General features: G+C 40.7%; 1 protein-coding gene across 1 annotated transcript in view; it reads right to left on the reverse strand.

The window, feature by feature from the left end:
* The window catches only part of PPP1R12B (protein phosphatase 1 regulatory subunit 12B), a 184,912-nt gene that overhangs the window by 61,627 nt on the left and 102,156 nt on the right, over window positions 1-21,129 (reverse strand). The window contains 5 exon segments of the mRNA XM_042461553.1: window positions 7,408-7,449; window positions 8,391-8,503; window positions 9,078-9,252; window positions 16,495-16,692; window positions 18,121-18,212. Of these exon segments, the coding sequence (XP_042317487.1) occupies window positions 7,408-7,449; window positions 8,391-8,503; window positions 9,078-9,252; window positions 16,495-16,692; window positions 18,121-18,212 (620 nt within the window).

A 21,129-nucleotide genomic window follows, 5' to 3' on the forward strand; every position in this document is an offset into this window, starting at 1 on the left:
AATGTGGCTTCTAGTCTCCTTCCCTTTTCTGAACCTAACATGAAGAGTTGGTATTTGATTCCATGAAGCAAGAATAGATACTGAAAAACACATATTATGGGTCAGCAGAAAAAGGAGACTGGTCTCCACATGCTTATTTTGTTTTAATTTAGTTTTTATCACTTTTAGGGGAAAAAACCCACAAAAAACCACAGAACAAAACAAAACAAAACATTACAGAAACAGAAAATAAATAGACAAAACATAACACAAATGCCCAAACACCTACTTTAACAATTAAAAAAAACCAAACATAGTACTTCCTTCCCTTGCTTGTCCTCTCAATTTCTGACATTTTAAAACAAATACCTTTTCCTTATAGTTTGATCAAGAACTCTCTGGTTTTCAACTCTTTTCTTACTTGCTTTCCCCCCACAGGTGGTGAAACAGAGCAGCTTCTTTTAGGTGGAATTGAAAGGTCCTAAGGCCCGTTACAAATGGGCCTAAAAGTGTGTGCTCCGCGCATGCTAGGGTTACAAAGGGGTGTCCTTTCCGGACGCCCCTAAGCCTAGCATGCGCGGAGCACGCACAAAATGGCGGCAGCTGTTCCACACGGCCGCTGCCATTACGACGTCACGACCATGCCGCCTCTATATGGGGCGGCGCGGACGTGACGTCGTCACACTGCACCAGGGCGAATAGTGCGTCCCTTCCCCGGCCGCAAAAGGAGCTCTGAAACGGAGCTCCTTTTGCCGTTTGCGTTGCTGGGCGCAGCCTTCAGACGGCTGCGCCAAGTGACACAGAGGAGAAAGGGGCCAAGCGGCCCCTTTCTCCTCCTCCCCGCCGCCACGGAGTGTCCTTGGGGCTTGAAGCCACAAGGACACCCCTTTCCAGGCTGCGGGGAAGGGGCCTTTTGCCGCTTCTCCGCAGCCTGGAAAGCGGCGGATCGAGGCCTCAGCAGCTGCTGCTCTGGCCGCTGAGGCCCCGATCTGGCTGGGAAAGGGGCGGGTGCAGGCTGCCGCTTTTTGGCGGTCTGTAACCCGCCAAGGTTTGAAAGTCTTGTCCTTCTTTCCTTAAAGAGCAACACCACACGGTCTACTTAAAGAGCAGCAGCGCCAGAGCAACAACAAAAAAGGGGTCTCCACATGCTTACTGATGGTCTAAAATTATTCTTAAAAATCCCAAAGAATTTAAGAATAAATTCCCCATACCCAATAAAAGTCTTTCATGTTAAACCTTCAACATTACTTTGGTCTTTTGGAAGATTAATTCAATGGTCAGATGATTACTCTGATGTCTCCTTTCTTAAGGATGAGACTGTATACAGAGCAGGAGGGCTATTGTTTTGTTTTCCACATTTCTTGGCAGATTTTTGTTAGAATTTTGATGGATTTAATCTCTATATCTTGCAACAACTTTATTGGCATGTCATCTATTCCCAGTGATTTATTTCTCAGAAGTTTCTGAACTGACTATTGCACCAGTTCTTTAGGCGCTTTACAGACCGCCCAAAGAGGGTGGTGTGCCGGCACTGTCATTTGCTGCGCGGAGGAGCCCCAGCGGCCAAACCGCACGACTACTCCGCGCAACAAAAAGAAGCTGCAAAATGCAGCTTCTTCTTGCGGCGCCTCTTATGATGCCGCAAGGCACCAATGGCGCACTTGCGGCATCATAATGGTGCCGAGACGTGTGGACGCTAAGCGTCCGCTACGTCAAAATGGCGGCGCCCATGTAGAACGGGCGCCACCATTTTGTACGCGCTCGGCACATACTAGGGTTAGGGGCGTCTGGAAAGGATGGTCCTTTCTAACCCTAATACGTGCCGCACACGTACTTTCTGCCTGTGCGGAACGGGCCTTAGGTAATTCTTTATTTGCAGCTTAGAGTAGAATATGAGAAACTTAATTTAGTCATGGCAAGTTGAGTCTGACTGATTTAAATGCACAGAATTTAACCTTGGACAAAATATGGATGTGAAATATGTAAAATATGTTTAAAAATCTGTACTAAATCTCTACTGATAATGAGACAAAAACTCACTACGCCCACAAATAACTCTCAGTTTAGAACCAAAATAAATTAAGAACTTCAGCAGTTTTTCTGCCATTTAAACCCTGGCTTCTTAGCAGTATGATTTCCTGCTGACCATGTAGACTACAGGGAAACAGATCTGCAATCTACTTTTTAGTACTCTTTGATTATACAGCCAGCATTTAAAAGGCAAATCCTCACATTTATTCAACATTAAGGGCCTTATATTATCATGATTATCTGAAAATTCTCTTCCCTCCCACTTTGCTTGGGCATAAGCCAGGATGAAAGCTTTCCCAGTGTTACACTGCATTTGTGCTAGGAAACAAAACAAAAACAGAAAATGGAAAATGTACTTCAAGGCAAAGCTCTTTGGATTCCCAAAAAAGGAAACATGAATCAGAAGCAATGCTATTTGTAGAAATAGTTAAGAGCATAACATGTTACTGTTTAAATTGTAAATAGTCTTTATTCAATAATAGCCTGTTAGAAGCTCACCTAAATGCTACTACTGAATAAGCTCCAATGCGTTGGAGTATAATGCAAGTGTCTAACTGGGACATACCTCACCATATTAGGTAGCCAAGATTCTAGAAATTAAAAAAAATCTTAAGAGACAGACCTAAACCTAACAAGACTCTTGGACAGCAATCAAGTTTCTTATAATAAAATAGAGCAATAGTTAGATATCATGATAGATGCAGGAGAAACAGTATGGCTGCTTGGCTACCAAGAGAGCTTCTACAGGGTACTAAATGTGCCGTGGGAACAAAAGATACAGTATTTTTTGACACAAAGGAAGTGCAGTATTGCAAAAGTTGGCACCTGATCTTTAAAAGCTGACCTGTTAGCACTGCCATTTCACCAGGTTCACAAAAAGAACTAAAATAACATTAAGATCTTTAAGGCTATGATTTCAAACAAGCTGAAGAGTGAATGGTCAACATTCTTTTTCATATATACAGTGCAATTTAATTCCAGCTATATGGTTTCTAAATGCATTTTGGTTTATATGGATTTCTAGCTCTTCTTTTAGATGTCAGACATACTACATTTTTTTTCATTTTACTTATCCATCCATGAGAACCATAGCTGAATTTCTTAAAATTAACATCCTTAACAAATACTATTGATGTAGTTATCAATTTATATATTAAAAGAGATTAAAGGAAACTCAGAACAGAATGTAGTACACACAATACAATGAATGGCAAATTCAACTACAAGATACAACATAGTAAGCATATGACAACACATAAAGATAGTATGATGCCATACAATCAGCTTACTACATGTCTACATGTTAATGCCATGAAGCCAAATCAGAATAAGGGCGGGAAGCTCTACCTACATTATAAATAGTCTTTGTAAAGGATCCCATGTTTCCAGCCAACCATGACTACATGATTTGTGAAGTGAAAATCATAGCAAAGGCAATTTTTTTTATTATCCCTCTAGAAGCACTTTCATTTTGCATCCTCAAAATTGGGGAAAGGAGGAGTTATGCTACTATGTTACGTTGCATAGTTAATTCATCTTTTGGGGAAGGGTGGTTTCCATACCGTTTAAAATTGCCCGTTATAAAACCACTGTTAAAAAAGCACTCCCTAGACCCCCTGATTCGTAATAATTATCGGCCTGTTTCGCTGATGCCTTCTTTGGGGAAGGTGATCGAGAGGGCGGTTGCCTTCCAGCTTCAAGTGATCTTGGATGAAACAGATTTTCTAGACCCATTTCAAACCGGCTTCCGGGCAGAGTTGAGACTGCCATGGTCGCCCTGGTCGATGATCTCTGTCTGGGCATGGACAGGGGTAGCGTGTCCCTGTTAGTGCTTTTGGACATCTCAGTGGCTTTCGATACCATTGACCATGGTTTCCTTCTGGAACGCCTGAGGGAGTTAGGTATCGGAGGCACAGCGCTCCAGTGGTTCCGTTCCTACCTCTCGGGTAGATTCCAGATGGTGCAGCTGGGGGACATTTGCTCCGACAAGAGGGCGCTTACATCTGGTGTCCCTCAAAGAGCTATTATGTCCCCCATGTTATTTAACATTTACATGAAACCGCTGGGAGAGATCATCTGGAGACATGGGGCGCGGTGTTATCAGTATGCTGATGACACCCAAATATGTTTCTCTGTGTCTCCGACTGATGCAGTGACCAGAGATGGCATCTCTCCTCTAAATGCCTGTCTGGAGTCGGTAATGGGCTGGATGAGGGAAAACAGACTCAGTCTGAATCCAGAGAAAACAAAAGTGCTCGTGATAGGTTCCCCGGCCCCGGGGATGGAAATTTGTCCACCTGTCCTGAATGGGGTCACGCTTCCCCTGAAGGACTCAGTTTGCAGTCTGGGGGTGCTTCTGGATTCGTCGCTCCACCTTACATCTCAGGTGGTTGCGACAGTCAGGAGCACCTGTTATCAGCTTCGGCTGATACGCCAGCTGCGCCCCTACCTGGGCTGGGGGGACCTTGAAATGGTGGTACATGCCCTGGTAACCTCTCGGCTGGATTTCTGTAATGCGCTCTACATGGGGCAACCCTTGTACCAAACCTGGAAGCTTCAATTAGTACAGAATATGGCAGCTAGGTTGGTCACTGGATGCTCCAGGACTAGCCATATAACACCTATCTTGCAAGATCTACATTGGCTGCCCATTCGCTTCCGGGCGCAATACAAGGTGTTGGTTATTACCTATAAAGCCCTAAATGGCTTGGGCCCAGGGTACTTGGAGGACCGCCTCTCCCCATATAATCCGCCCCAAACTCTCAGATCGGTCAGGAAGCATTTGTTGAGGGTTCCTAAGTTGAAATATACTTCTTCTGCACAAAGGGAGTTTTCCATCTCGGCCCCGCAGCTCTGGAACTCCCTTCCCGACGAGCTCCACTCCGTCACATCCCTTGATCTTTTTAGGAAAGAATTAAAGACTTTTCTCTTCTGACAAGCTTTCCCCCATGTGCCCTGATTACATGCTGTTCTCCCCTGATATGCAATGGTACTATCTAGCTAGTTTGCCTTCTTTGGTTTTAACGTTTGTTGTAGATTTTATAGTGTTTTAAAGTATTGGGTTATTTTTATGATGTTTTTATACTGTATGTTTTTATGTTGCATATTGTGTTATATTTTTTTCCTTGCTGTACCCCGCTTTGATCTATTTTTGGAAAAGCGGGTTATAAATAAAAATCATCATCATCATCAGCATCTTAGCTTTCTGTGAAGCCAGCATACTTCTGACAGTACATCTATTTCAAAGTCAACAAAAGATCAACAGCAGGCTTAATTACTATAGCTTGTCTGTCTGTCTGTCTACTTATCTATCCATCTCCACCTAAAAAGAGACCCCAAACAAATTCATCTAAGCAAGATCACCAAATTTTGCTTCTTTACTTTAGTCCTGTAATTTTGACAAATTTATCTGAAGGATATAACAAACATCAGAAGACATTGGCAAATTTATTTCAATCTGTTTCAAAAGAAACATCCCCCCCCACTCCCATTGATTAAGAATACACATTTCTTTTATAGATAGGTCTCATATAGAAATATTTGCCTGCCTCTGTAGACTTTGACAGATGCAGATCTTGCTCCCCCTAGTGACAATCCTGCTTTATGACCTTGCCATTCTGTCATATCCTAAAGCAGCATTTCTTGTTATCTGATGTCAGAGACTGGCATTTTCTTTTACCAGTATGCTGGGGATAATTGATTTACCTGTGCCCATTGGCTACATTCCCCCCCCCCCACAAATGTCTCCAGCGACCAGGAGCTGATGGCTTATGGGCAAGTGCTAGCACTTGGACATATGCATGAGAAGCAATAAAGAATAAAATATGTGTCATATTTGGCAAGTCAAAAACTACCTGCCCAATATCATATTTATTTTTGTGAATGTTCAACAGTGTTGTCCCTTTTTAAACATTTGCTATGAATACACTTGTACTGCTTTGAAATTGTTCACTACAATGTCTTCTGTGCCTTCAGTCTTTAGTTTCATTTTGCTAATATGTTTAATATATATTAAATTAATAGTTAACCCTACTTGATTGTCGTGAATGTATGACTTTTGTCAATGACATCGTGATGCTAGGTTTGAAACAGTGCCATCATGGATGCTCATGAACAAAATCAGACTAGTGGCCACAGTCAGGTGAGGGCAAAGGCAGTGAGGACAAAAATGATGCCAAACATCAGCAGACAAAGAGAGTGACAGAAGCACTCTGTGATATAGGCTGCATCTGCACTGCAGAAATAATCTGGTTTGACACCACTTTTACTGCCATGGATCAATGTGACAGAATTCTGGAATTGACAGAGAAAGCTAAATATCTCACAAAACTACCATTCCCAGAATTCCATAGCATTGAGTCATGGCCATTAAAGTCGTGTCAAACCAGATTATTTCTGCAGTGCAGATACAGCCATAAATGTTTGGTGAGGCTTGGGGCTCTTAAAAAGGGATGATTTGACTTCATCACAAGTAAAAAAAAAAAAAAAAAACAAACAAAAAAAAACATTTTAAAAAAACATATTCCTGGTTTAAACTGAAGTACAACCTGTATTGTGTGTTAGTGTGTGAATTACTTACTGTTATTTTCATGCTCTTAAAAAAGGTAGAATAAATACTTGATATTAGGTGAAAAAACAAATATATAAATGCTAGGAACTTTCACAGTTTTAAGATTTTTAACAAGAAAGACAAATGCCTACACAAGCCTAACAATCACGCAAGCTAATGGAAATGAAGAAATCAATTTGGAACCTTAAGTTGCCATTCAAGAGTCACCATACCACCAGTGATTTGGGCAGCAACACAAGCTTACACATGGCTTGAAAATAATAACTGTGACCCAAGTGTGTGGGTATAGCAACCAAGACATATTTTCTCTTGCTGTTTTACACAGCATAGTGCTAAAACACTCTATGGGCCTGTACAGACAGGCCAAAATAAAGCTGCTTCGGGTCACTTTGCAAGTATGCTGTTTAAATGACACATGCATCTTATGAGGCCAGAAGCCGTGCCAAAGCCACGCTCCAGTACTAAGGACTGGAACTCTGCTTTGCCACAGCATCTGGCCTCTTAAGATGCATGTGTCATTTAAACAGCATACTTCCAAAGTGACCTGAGCAGCTTTATTTTGGCCTGTCTGTATGGGCCCTATATACCAAATCTGGGCTGCTATAGTCTGAAACACAGTAAAGAAAGCTACCAGATTGTAAGTATATTGCCATTTTTAATGGAAATAGTAGAGGCCCACAACAATATGTGCATGTGGTTCATATAATTCATGTACAAGAAAAAGAAATGTTCCAAAGAGCACTTGGAGTGACATTCAAACCATAGTGAGTTGAGAAGGTTCACGTGAAATAATAACTGAATGTATAACGTTTGGGTGCTGTGCTTACCCTGTCCTCTTTTACTTCTTCAGTGCCATCCATTTCCTCATCCTAGGAAATTAAAATATATCATCAATATTTAAAATATAATGACTTTCCATAATACTGAGTAGGGAAATTTAAGATAACTGGAGAAATTGCTTAAAGAGATAAATCAAGATCAGTATTGACTACTTTTATAGAAATCATAAGACAGAAAATGAAAAATAGTTTAGCACACTGATAATACTCTAATCCTTGAAACTATTTGTGTGGATGACTATACATCGCCATACAAATATATGATTCAGTCACACAGAATGGGGGGTGGGGGAGACTTTCAACACTATCAGTGGACTATAAAACACTGGTGTGTTTCTTAAGAAGAGAATAGTTTTACAAAAGTAATATCTCCAAAGAATATTACTGTTAAAGTTATTTTACATGTTACATTCTTAATCTTCCAGTTCAACATCTGGATGATCAGGAGCATAAAAAGCTTTTTTGAAAACTCTCCTTTTATCTACTTCAGTTCTTTTCCTCATTCAAGCAAACTAGTTTAGATGAAAATTCATAACTGAAACCCATTCCACAGTGTGCATTCAGATACCAGGTTTCTAGTTTTTCACACCACTACTGTAGGTCTGGAGGACTTTTTTTAAAAAAACTGCAATTGGATTAGTCACTTCTGGTTTATTAAAAAACAAAACAAAAAGAAAACCCACCACACCACAGCCTAAAATAGATCATGAGGGAGATCTGTGGTGAAATTGCCCAAAATTGCACAGATAATTTTTTTAAAATTTAAAAACTTAATTTGGAAGGGAGGTGTCATGAGTATAAGGTGCAGTTTCCAAATGTCCTCAAAGAGGTATGTGCAGTACCTGGAAAGCTGCACATTGTGCATCTCTATTTCAGGATGATGACATACCACCTCCCACTATTCTATTTGTAGAGAAAAAGATTTAATCTTTTACATCTTCCTGAATCTCCAAAAAAATTGCATTACTTACATCCTTTGTGAGAAAAGATATTCCAGTGCCTCTTCGCCTTTCTTTTGGTCGTCTCCTTTCTCTAACTGTTTGTTTGTTTGAAGTTCTGTTGTCCAAATCCAAATCTTCATATTCTGCCCAAATAAACACAACTTTAGGTAAAAACAGCCAAAGTAGGTTATCAAAATCACTGAATCATTTTCAAAAAATGTGTAGATTTGTTTTACTTTGAATGCCTAACAACATATATTTCATCCTTTAAATTCAAATGATTAAACCAGTGGATCCTTTAAATAGCAGATTTAATTTACTGTGATGTGAGTTATTACTGAAAGAAAAATTTATCTGATTGCCACGAGCCTTCCAGAATTTACTCAGATTCCTAAAGATGTTCTTTTACTTCTTTACTAATCCATGCTGTGGAGATTCAAGGTTCAATGTCCCCAAAAGACTGCAACAAAACCATTAAGGCATGTATTCCCCAGGTGAATTATTCAAGCTACTACTCAAGTATACTCTAGGAATAGGAAACCTATCCCCCACCCCCGCAATTACTGGACTCCTGTCAGCCCTACCCAGCATAACCAATGGTGGAGGATGTTTCGAGCTACTGTTGAACAGCATCTAGAGAGTCGATTATTAACCAACTCAAAACAAATATTGGCTCAAAAGATTAGTACAATAAAGTTGATTTAGAACAGTAAATACCATTTTTCTCCATATCGTCACCAGATGTGCTTTGGAAGTCTTCTGGATTCACCAAGTCAGAAGATCTACTTGTTCCAGGTAGGTGAGAGCTTGAATAAAGATAAGGAGCTAATGAAGGAGAGGTGGGAGTTGTGGGTTTGTCTTGTGCTGAACACCTCAATCGACGACCAATAAACTACAAGACAAGCATGGGAAGAAAAATAGGTTAGTAAGAATGAAATTCATTGGGTGGCAATAAGTTGACAAGTGACTTGAAGTTATCTCAGCCTTAGTTCGTAAAATTTTGTTTTGCATTTTATGATTTACTATTTTAGAAGGATACACTTTTGTAGTGTTTGTCAGTTTCAAGGAATTCTGCTCTTTGGAGTAAGTTAGATGGGTATATACACACATATGATAAGAACTAGCAAGAGAATATTATTTATATCTAGCAAGTTATGGAAACAATATATTTTGAGCCATATGCCATGACAGCAGCCAGAATAGGCTCTCATGGTCAAATGCCATATAATCCCAGTCTTGAAAGTTCTACATGTATTTAGATTGCAGAACCCTATGTAAGTTGTGCCTAAAAGTAACTAAGCTTCCAGCCTGAATACAATGTGTACCATTTAAAAATCTAGAATATATGGACATCTCCATATAAATAATAATAATAATAATAATAATAATAATAATAATAATAATTATTATTATTATTATACTTTATTTACATAGTGCTGTAGATTTACACAGTGCTGTACATACAGACAATAAAATTGATAAAAATTAAACCTGCCATTCTACATTCTACAAAATAAAACAATAGATAGTAATACAAGATAGAATTAGATAAAATAAGGAGGCAACAGACTGAGAACATCAGAGATCAAATAAAATAAAATATCAGAAAACAATCAGATAAACAGTCACACAATGCCTGGGAACGCTTCACTGAACAATATCATCTTCAACTCAGTTTTGAAACTGGTTAAAGAAGTGATGGCCCGTGCTCGTGGGGGAAGAAGATTTCAGGAGTGAAATTACCTTGAGGAACCCCCCCCCCCCCCCCCAAAAAAAACAAAACACCTCCTCTATAGTCAGAGAAATAGTATGATAGTAAACCTTGAAGTTGTGGAGAGATGAAAATCTACAATACACACGGAGGCAAACAATTATATGCTGAATGGGGACTGGCAAAACTTTGGAGATTGGCTATAAAAAGAATTTTGAGGTTGTGGTAGACAGTTTAGTGAAAATATTGGCCAGCGCATTTCTATTGTAAAAAATACAAATTCCACCATAAAAGACATTCAAGAGCCTGTCTTGATCTGGTTTTTGCCATCAGGTGGATGGAGGATGATCTGATTTTAGGTAGGATTTCAACAACCCCATTGTTATGGTCAGATCATTTCCTTATCAAGTTTGGTCTGATGGTAGCAGATTCTCCATGCAGGGTTGTGGAACTTATTAAGATGATCCATGCCCAGAGAGGCATGGAATGTGAAGGATTTCTGAATCTTCTGAGGGATTTTTGCATCAACAGGGGTGGTGATTCTATTAAGGTCTTGGTTTCACTATGGAATGGAGAGATGGCAAGGATCGATACAATAGCTCCTAAGCACCCAATCCAGTGTTGTGGAGTCCATAATTCACCTTGGTTTACAGAAGATCTGTGGGCAATGGCGCAGGCTGGAACACAGCTAGACTTCAGGTGGTGTAGCTCTCGGAGTGAATGCAATCAGAAATCAGCAAAGACTTTGTTATACCCACTTTATTTTGGTCTGTCTGTTCAGGCCCAAAATCTAACAGGGGTGGATATACCAGGTGGGTCCAGTGGTAAATGCCTCACTATGTCACATGTTACCTTGAAGGAAGCACCATCTCCTGAAGAGGATTTCCCTGAACCCAGAGGTATATGAAAACTACTGTCCTATATTTCCCCAGCTTCTGATACCATTGAACAGGGTATCTTACTGGACTGGCTCTGTGGGATGGGAGTACGAGGAACTGTTTTACAGTGGTTCCCCTTCTACCTGGAAGGCTGGTCCCAGAGTGTAGCATTGGGGGATTTCTGCTCAGCCCCATGGTGATTAAGCTCTGATGTGCCATACGGTTCCATCTTAAACCCATGCTGTTCAAAATCTAAATGAAACCACTGGGGAAAGTCATAAGGGGGTTTGGAGTGGGGTCCCATCAGTATGCTGATGACATTCAGCTCCATTTCTCCTTGTCACTAGAGTCAGCTGAGGCAATGTATGTGTGTAATGAGCTGGATGGTGGCCAATAAACTGAAGCTGAAGACAGAATCTCTGTGGACTTGTGGTTATTGGGTCCAGGATTGGGCAAACAGGTTTGGATGGGGTGCACTCCCCTTGAAGCATTATTATTATTATTATTATTATTATTATTATTATTATTATTATTATTATTATTTTTCTTCTTTTCTTCTTTTCTGTCTTTCTTCTTTTATATTTTCTTCTTTTGATTATCGCTTACTAAATCCTTTCCTCCCATGGCTCCACGCATCTCTCCGAACTTGATCCCTATTCGACCTCTTCCTATCTCCAGTTCCATTCCTCTGTTCACTCTGGAACTGTCGCTCTGTTGGCTCCGAACAGCGGAATGCTGTTCCATGATCTTTTTCTCTCTAGATCATTTAACCTTCTCGCTCTTACTGAAACCTGGCTCCCGGCCCATGATACTGCTACCTCCGCTGCCCTTTCTTTTGGCGGTCTCTCATTCACTCACACAAGCCGCCCTGAGGGTCGAGGAGGAGGAGTCGGTATACTATTGTCCAATTCCTGCCAGTTTCAAGTTCTCTCTTTCCCCCCCAGCTATTGTTTCTCTTCATTCGAGTCTCACTGTATTCGACTCTTTTTTCCTTTACAGCTCCGGGTTGCTGTCATCTATCGCCCTCCTGGTTCTGCTACCCAATTCCTATCTGACTTTGAATCTTGGCTGACGTTTTTTCTGTCTGATACAGTCCCTTCTCTAATCCTAGGTGACTTTAATATTCACCTTGACAATCCCAACAATCCTTCTTCATCTCGCCTTAGATCCCTGTTTGCTTCTTTTGGTCTTCAGCCTCATTCTAACTCCTCAACCCATTCCTCTGGTCACTGTCTCGACCTAATTCTTGCTGCTAAGTGTGTCATTTCCGACTACCTGGCATCTGATTTTCCATTGTCTGACCATCATTTAATTTCTTTTACTCTTACTTATATCCCATCTCCTCGTCGTACTGTCCAGCGCCATTTCCGCGACCTTCAGTCTGTTAACTCTGACCATCTCAGTCAGACTTTGAATTCATCTCTCTCTTCTCTTGATCTTGGGGACTCTGCTGATTCAGCAATGTCTTTATTTAATTCCACTCTTTCTTCAACTCTTGACAGCTTTGCTCCTGTATCTGTACGTGTGTCTTCCCCCATGACTAGGCCTCAGCCCTGGCTCACTCCCACTATCAGGTACCTCCGGTCCTGCTCTCAAGCGGCTGAACGTCTTTGGAAAAAGTCTAGGGAACCGGCCGATTTCATTCATTATAAATTCATCCTTTTATCTTTTTCACGCGCTCTGTCTATGGCAAAACAGAACTATTTTAAATCACTGATCTGCGCTAATGAGAGGCGTCCGCAGCGTTTGTTCTCCTGCTTCAATACACTACTCAAACCTTCCTCTCCCCCTGTCTTCTCATCTTTTTCCCCCACTGACTTCGCCAACTACTTCATCACAAAAGTCACTACTATTCGATCTGAAATAATTCCTTCCGACTTGCCCCCCTAACACTAACCTCCTGGTACCTTCTACTGATAAACTCTCTGTGTTTCCCCCTGTTTCTCTGGATGAACTCTCTAAGCTGCTAAATTCTTCCAAACCTACTACCTGTTCTCTTGATCCTATTCCCTCTCGTCTCCTAATCTCTATAGCCCCTTCTCTTCTGCCCTCACTCCTCTATATCTTTAATCTCTCTCTCTCTTTGGGTTCCTTCCCTTCTGACTTCAAACATGCTCTCGTTTCCCCAATTCTGAAGAAACCCTCTCTCGACCCCTCTTCTTTGTCTAGCTATCGTCCAATTTCTCTTCTTCCTTTTCTTTCTAAGGTCCTAGAACGGGTCGTTTATTCTCGCTGTATTAAGTTTCTTGAAGCCAACTCCATCCTAGACCCTTTCCAATCTGGCTTCCGCCCACGGCACTCTACAGAGACAGCCCTCACCAAGATCTCAAATGATCTCTTGCGGGCCAAGGCAAATGGCCTCTACTCTATTCTCATTCTTCTCGATTTATCTGCAGCCTTTGACACTGTTGATCACTGTCTCCTGGTTGATTTACTTTCTGACCTTGGATTCGCCGACTCTGCTCTCGACTGGTTTAAATCTTACTTGTCAGATAGATCTTTTGCAGTGGTCACGGGTGGTCAGACTTCATCCTCTGTTCCGCTACCTGTTGGAGTTCCCCAGGGCTCTGTCTTGGGTCCCCTTCTGTTCTCTCTATACACACTGTCTCTAGGTAAACTCATCAGTTCTTTTGGTTTCTCCTATCATTTGTATGCCGACGACACTCAGCTGTATCTCTCCACCCCTGACCTTTCGACGGGGCTTGAACAGCAAGTTTCTTCTTGTCTGACTGCCATCTCTCAGTGGATGCGGCTTCGGCGTTTGAAGCTCAACATGTCTAAGACTGAGCTTCTCGTCTTTCCACCTAAACCCACCCTTCATTATTCCTTTTCTGTTTCTGTCGACGACACTTCTATTCAACCGGTTCATCAAGCCCGCAGTCTTGGCTTCATTTTTGACTCTTCTCTGTCATTTATTCCCCAGATCCAGGCAACCGCCAAGACCTGTAGATTCTTTCTCCACAACATTGCCAAGATCCGTCCATTCCTCTCAATCTCTACTGCCAAGACTCTAGTCCATGCCCTAGTGGTTTCGCGACTAGATTATTGTAACCTCCTTCTAACAGGGCTTCCTCTTTCACACCTCCATCCTTTAATATCTGTTCAGTATTCAGCTGCCCGTATTGTCACATCCGCTCGCCGCTTTGACCATGTTTCTCCTCTTTTATCCTCCCTTCATTGGCTCCCCTTCCCCTTTCGCATCCGGTACAAGCTTTTGTTACTGACTTTCAAAGCCCTCCATGGTTTGGCCCCTCCTTACTTATCTGACCTTCTTTCTCTTTACATTCCTACTCGCACCCTCCGCTCTGGTAGTCAGGGTCTCCTGTCACAGTGTAGGACTACCACTGCCCCCTCCCGAATTCGTCCCTTCTCGCTTGCTGCCCCTTACTCCTGGAACCTTCTTCCCCCACATGCACACCTCATCACTTCTCTACCCAGTTTCAAAACTGAATTAAAGACTATATTGTTTAGAGAAGCATTCCCAGAGGTGAGCCCCTCTCTGACCCAGGAAGCCTCCTTCTAACTATCCATCAATAAGCCAAGCCCTTCCTCCAGTCCATCTGCCTTGGTCCAGGCCTCGGAGGTGGAGAAGATCTGCTGGACCTGATCCTATTCCCCACCACCATTCCCCTCTCCTTTTGTGTCGTGTCTTCTTAGATTGTAAGCCTGAGGGCAGGGAACCATCTGACTAAAAAATTTATGTACAGCGCTGTGTAAACTTACAGCGCTTTATAAATAAAGGTTAATAATAATAATAATAATAATAATAATAAATTTACACAGCGCTGTACATACAATCTTTTTAACTGGACGGTTCCCTGCCCTAAGGCTTACAATCTAAAAAGACACGACACAAAAGGAGAAGGGGAAGGGGATGAGGGCCAACAGTTCTTCTCTACCTCTGAGGCCTGGATCAGGGGATCAAGCAGTAGGTATGTAGCTTGGGAGTGCTCTGGATCCATCCTTGTCACTGGAGGCCCAAGTTGATTCTGTAGCTTGGTGCCAGGTGTGCTAGCTACAGCCTTTCCTGAACAGAGATAACATACCCCCAGTAGTCCATGTACTGATAACTTCTCAAGTGAAGTACTGTGATGTGCTCTACATGTAGATGCCCTTGAAGACTTGAAATTGGCAACTACTGCAAAATGCACAAGCTTGACTGTTGAATGGAGTATCATATAGACAGCATGTATTGCCAGTCTGAAAATAACTGCACGGGTCACCAATAAGATTCCAGTCAGAATTCAAGGTGCTTCTGATGACATTTAAGACCCTAACTAGCTTGGAACCTCTATACTTGAGAGAGTACCTCTCCCCGTATGTGCCTGCCTGAGGATTAATATCTGCTGGGGGTGGGCTCTTCTGTATGCCATCAGTTATGTGTTGGGACATGGTAGAGGGCCTTTTCAGCCATGAAACCTAATTGTGGAATACTCTCACCCTGGAGGTCTAACTGACATCAACACTCTTATCATTTAGGCACCAAATTAAAACATTAAAACATTAATTCAACCCAAATACTGTTATTTATTTATTTTTAAAACTTTTAAATTTTTAAAATCTGTTTTTAACTCATTATGTTATTTTAATATACAGTAGTGAGTTAAAGTAATAGTTTAATATGACAGCATTCCATGCAGTGATGCTGGACACATGACTACAGAGTAGCCTTCAACAATCCTGACTGTTCGACTTAGTAATGGACATGGGCACCATCCCCTACAGTCAGACACGAGTTGAAAACCTTGTCAAAGGGGAAACCTTTACCTTTTTACCTTTATTGTTTAATCTGTTTTAGTTTAATCAAATTAGCTGAGATAGGGACACCTTGGCTTTTTGCTTTTTAAGGGATTTTTTTTGTGTGTGTGGGTTTTTTGGGCTGTGCGGCCATGTTCTAGAAGAGTTTATTCCTGACGTTTCGCCAGCATCTGTGGCTGACATCTGCCATCACATAGCCCGAAAAACCCACAACAAAATTAAATATGGATGCCAGCCATCAAAGCCTTTGACTTCACATTTTATGGGATACTCAACCTATATTGTACTCATGCTCTACCTTCTAAGCTTCCTATTGTCATCTGTCTGGGAAATGGAAGTACAGGATGTCAGACTAGGGACACCTTTAGTATGATGCAGCACATATTTTTAAAAATATTTTTAGATTATAATTACCATTCCTTACATCATGGGCAAATAATGTTTTCAAAGTCACATGTCAAGTTCTATATGCAGATATGTGCTTCAAGTAAAATAAAATGGGAACACTATAAAGGTTTCATTTGACTAATTACATTCAGAATAGTTAAGCTGGGTGAGAACCTTACATTCATTTTGAAGAAAAAATAACCTTCCATTAGGGTTTGTTTTGTATTACATGTTTTTATGGCTGCACACTTTTAGGCAAAAATTTAAAAAGTGAAGGAGAAAGCAAAGCAGTATCTGAAAAATACGTTATATTTGCTAAATGGATCTAATACTATTTTAATATCTTCAAAGAAAATTTATTGTTCATTTCAAGCCATAACTAATGGCTGCTTTTACATACCTCTTCATCTAAGTTTCTACTCCATCGTGAGCGTGTCTCCCTGGGTTCACTTGCTGCAGTGTCTTCTTGTCTCTCACCCTTTTCCTCTGTTGCTTCAGTCTTTTCTAACTTTTCACTTAGCTGTTCCTGAGTTTGTCGATCTGCCCGAGATTGGCTGAAGGTTTTCTCTGCCTCCTGAAGATCTGTAAGTGTCACACCCTGGTAAACAGGAGGATGCTATATGTATTATACATGCACTGTAACTTTTTCCAGGCAAAGCATTCACTGAAGATGCCAGCCACAGATGCTGGCAAAACATCAGGAAGAAAATTTTCTAGAACATGGCCACATACCCCAAAAAACCCACAGAAAAACATGGCTAATGTAATATTCCCCATATTGAAACTGTGCCCCAATACAAATTAGGGTATCCCTTCAAGAATGAGTCACTACGGTGAGGCCCAACGGTAAATTAAAAATAAACTCAAAGTTAGCAATTATTATTTTAATATATTCTTCAGCTTGTATGGTTTAAACAAGGCACGTTTTCAAATGAGAAAGAAATAATAAATATGAAGTCACAATAATCACTATTTGATTATGTCATTACACAGATGATTTTAAATACAGGTTTTCATTCCACAGCACAGTAACATTACCATGTAACATCCATGTGAATGTTTGCTTCCCAAGGAAACACATTTATTGCCAAATCAAATTAAATCTTACTTGCACCAAGCCAATGGCCACTGTGCATTCATCTATGAAAAAAGAACTGATCTGTTATCATCAGCTCTTAAAAACCAAAATACTAATTCTCATAGTTAAGCAATTTCTGTCTTTGGAGATTCATACTGACTGAATCTTGACATTTTCTGCAAGTAATATAACTTCCATTCAAAATGTGTCTTTAGTGATCAAGGCTGAATAAAAATTTCTTCATTCTAAGTCCTGAGTTTTCTAATTTGTTTAAATTAAATACTATGTTCCATCATTTCAACACCTCATCACCTATATGAGGATGCCTGTGTCTTCTGGGTAGATTGTTGTCGCTGTTCCACTACCCTTACAGTATATCAGGTGACTACTTCCAAGCTTTGGGACTCCTTTTCTAGAGAAAGTAGACTGGCATTTTCCTTGTTATCCCTTTTTAGGCAGGCAGGTAAAGAACTTTTTGTTTCAGTAGGCCTCTGAGGATTGACTGCTAAGGGAAAGCACCACATCTGCCACATTGTTTTATTTGCTGTTGTTTTTAAAATGGTTTGTTTTTAATTGGTTTTTATTTTATTAATACAGTGCACCCGCATCATATGCAGGAGCGATATATGCGGCTTTCAGCATACGCTGAAAACCGACCCAGAAGTACAGAGCAAGCATGCTAGAGGAAATAATGGGGCGTGTGCTCCATGCCACGGGAACGAGCCCCATTATTTTCAATGGGGCTCAACCTTACGGGGGATTTCCTTTACATGAGGGGATCTGGAACGGGTCCCCTGCATGAGGGAAGGGCCCACTGTAGTTTAATTATATTTTTAACTTTTGTATAATGTAAATTTTAAATCAGTATCTAGGGAGAAAGGTAGGAGGTGGAAGATGATGATGATGGCGATGATGATGACGACAACAATAGAGAACTATTTTCTTCACCTGTGTAGACCTGCGAGTCTGGCGAGCTTGTCTGGATCGTGCCTTTCTTAGGGATTCTGCTTCTTCGTGTCTAACTGGAGTCAGGTAGGACCAAGGGGGGGGGGGGGGGGGGGGGTGGGGAGAGATAAAAACTTGTTTTAAAATCAGGTAAATATGAATGTATGCCTTTTCAAATAGGCAGCAAGTGATGAGAAACTTGCATCTTTTTTAAAAAAAATTAGGAAGTGAGAAGTGGAGAAAGCAAGGCTGGAGTGTTTTCCCCTGGCTTTCCATGATCATGTACAGAAATAAAATATAAGTATCGTATATACTCGTGTATAAGTTGAGAAATTTAGGTTAAAAAAGAGCCAAAACCTGGTTCAACATATACACGGGTCAATACGGTACTTGACCCGAGCCTCTCCCCAGCCGGGCTGCCTCTGCAAGGGACAGCTCAGATGTGGAGAGGCTGAGAAGGGTGACTGATCGCCCTGCAATCTCTCCCTGGAAGAAAGCCCAGCTCGGGAGAGGCTGGGAAGGGCAATCGATGGCCCTGCAACCTCTCCCCAGCTGGGCTCCCTCTCTGAGGGAAAGCCCAGCTCAGGAGAGGCTGAGAAGGATGACCGATCGTCCTGCAGCCTTTCCCCAGCCAGGCTACCTCCTGAAGTCTGACCTTGAATTATCCATAGATCATATCAATTTTGGCCCCAAAAGTTGACTTCAATTTATATAAGAGGTCAATTTATAGTTAAGTATATACGGTAGGTCTTATGTTATGACTATGTAATACTATGTAATTTTAAAATGACTATTTTATAACATTGGTCTTGAACAATTATATATTTTTGTCTTACATCAAGAAAACAAAGAGAATTAATATATTTCATTGATAACTGAATTTTTTTTAAAAAAAAATTCAAAGTGTATTAAAATGCAAGTAACTGGGGAAATTTCAAATAATCTCAAATAATTGTGGTTAGACTAAGATCAATAAGACACCTAACAAAGCATACTATTTATTTACTTAAGATATTTTTTTCCATTGCTTTTCAGTTTCAAAAAAATCCAAAAGAGATTCACTATATTATAAAACAAGATAATATAATAAAAACCCAATTCTTAAAATAATAAAACTCTGATTAAACAGTAAAATATTTTGAGCAAGAACTTGTTAGGAAATTACACCAGTATAAATATGTTGACATAGGTGACTGCAGCACAGTGACTGCAAAAGGGAAAAGATCATAGATGCAGAATTGAAGCAAAGAAACAAAGTTGTCATGACCAAGAAGGAAAGGCCGCTGGCTTGGAGTAGCCTATTTCTGCAATGCTTGTTGAGGGGATGACATGGATAAGGCAGTCTTGAAGCCTCAGTACTCTCAGAAGTCTGGCTTAGACAGTTGCCTCTGTAATAAGACTACGGTAGTTATTCTCCAATCTGGCTCTAAGGATTCCACCAAAAGGCAGGCATCAGACAAATAGGCTGCTTGGAGTTAACAGCTGTCCCCTCCTGATCAGTTTGTCTGCTTTTCTTTGCTACCAGGTAAAGACAGTTCTGTGAGCAGAGTATACAAAATGAATTCCAGTTATAATTAAGATAATTAAAATCATTACAATTTCCAGGATTAACTGAAAATGTTAGTGATCAGGAAACTACCCTCACAAATAATAAATCTTCAATTAGTGGCAGGATCAATTGGCAGAAAAAAAATTCCATCTGATTTCAGTTGAAAGATCTTTTCACATGGTCTCTGATACAATAGAAAAACCCTCCTCACAGCAATTGTCAGAGAGAGACTGTTATTGAGGTTGCCAGTTGATGCCTTTGTGCAATCTAGTTGTAATTCTATCTGCAAAATTGGTTCCACTCATTCTTGTTTACTAGGGAGAGAATTTGCAAACACATATAGATATAAATATTTCTCACTGCCGTATTATGTTTTCTTAAAGATCACAGAGTTGGAAGAGACCCCAAGGTCTATCCAGGATGGTCATCGGTCTGTTCTCAGGTAGGTGTGTGTGTGTGTGTGTGTGTGTGTGTGTGTATGTGGTTTGCTTTCAAGTCATTTCCGACATGGCTCACTGAATTTTCTTGGAAAGTTTCTTCAGAGGGGGTTTGGCATTTCCTTCCTCTAAGGCTGAAAGACTGTGACTTGCCCAAGAACAATCAGTGGGTTTTCATGGCCAAGCGGGAACTCAAATCCTTCTCTCCAGAGTCATAGTCCAATGCTCAAACCACTACAGGACACTGGCATACACAGGTGTACACATACATTTTAATCATGAGACTCATCCCAACAGGTTTCAGTGATGTCTATTATATCATACTTACTCTACTGTGCTAAGAGTTCAAGTTCATCCTGTTTATTTCCTAGGATCTGTGCATCAGTATAGAGACATCTAAGACCATGGACCATTCCCCCATTTTAAAGTTGTTTCCTCCCATGGATGGGTTCTTTTGCTATTTGCCTTGTTTTCTGTATAACATTTGGGCTATTATCTCCAGCATTTGTTGAACTCCTGACCTCAAGAATACTGTCTCCCTCCCATTCATAACTCAGTTTAAAGCCTTCCTGATCAGATCTTTCAGACTCTTAGCAAAAATGTTTCTGTCAACTGCTGTGAGGTGCAACTCATCCCTTGCCAGAAGTTGCCTAACTGAAATATGATTCTTAAAAACAAAAACAAAAGGAGCAAAAAAGCAATAAGGATTGGTTTTTCTCTACCATAGGGACCATGCATTTATATGCAACTCAGCTGCATAGTTGATTCTGCTGTCTTCTTCACTACTATCCCTTGCTGCATCAACAATCAAAAGGACCACCCAGTGGAAGGCAGAATGGATAAATGCACACATCTAGCTACAATACTAATTGGAGTAAGGGCGATTTATACATTGGAAAGATGCAATTTTATAGCTGTAGTAAGCTACATCCAAGTGGTGAAAAATATCCTTCTGGCTATACATGTATACACCAGGTCCTTCTCTTTGGATTAACCAGTTTAACCATATATATAATACTCTCAACT

This window comes from Sceloporus undulatus, chromosome 4 (assembly GCF_019175285.1).
Source record: "Sceloporus undulatus isolate JIND9_A2432 ecotype Alabama chromosome 4, SceUnd_v1.1, whole genome shotgun sequence".
Lineage (NCBI taxonomy): Eukaryota > Metazoa > Chordata > Lepidosauria > Squamata > Phrynosomatidae > Sceloporus > Sceloporus undulatus.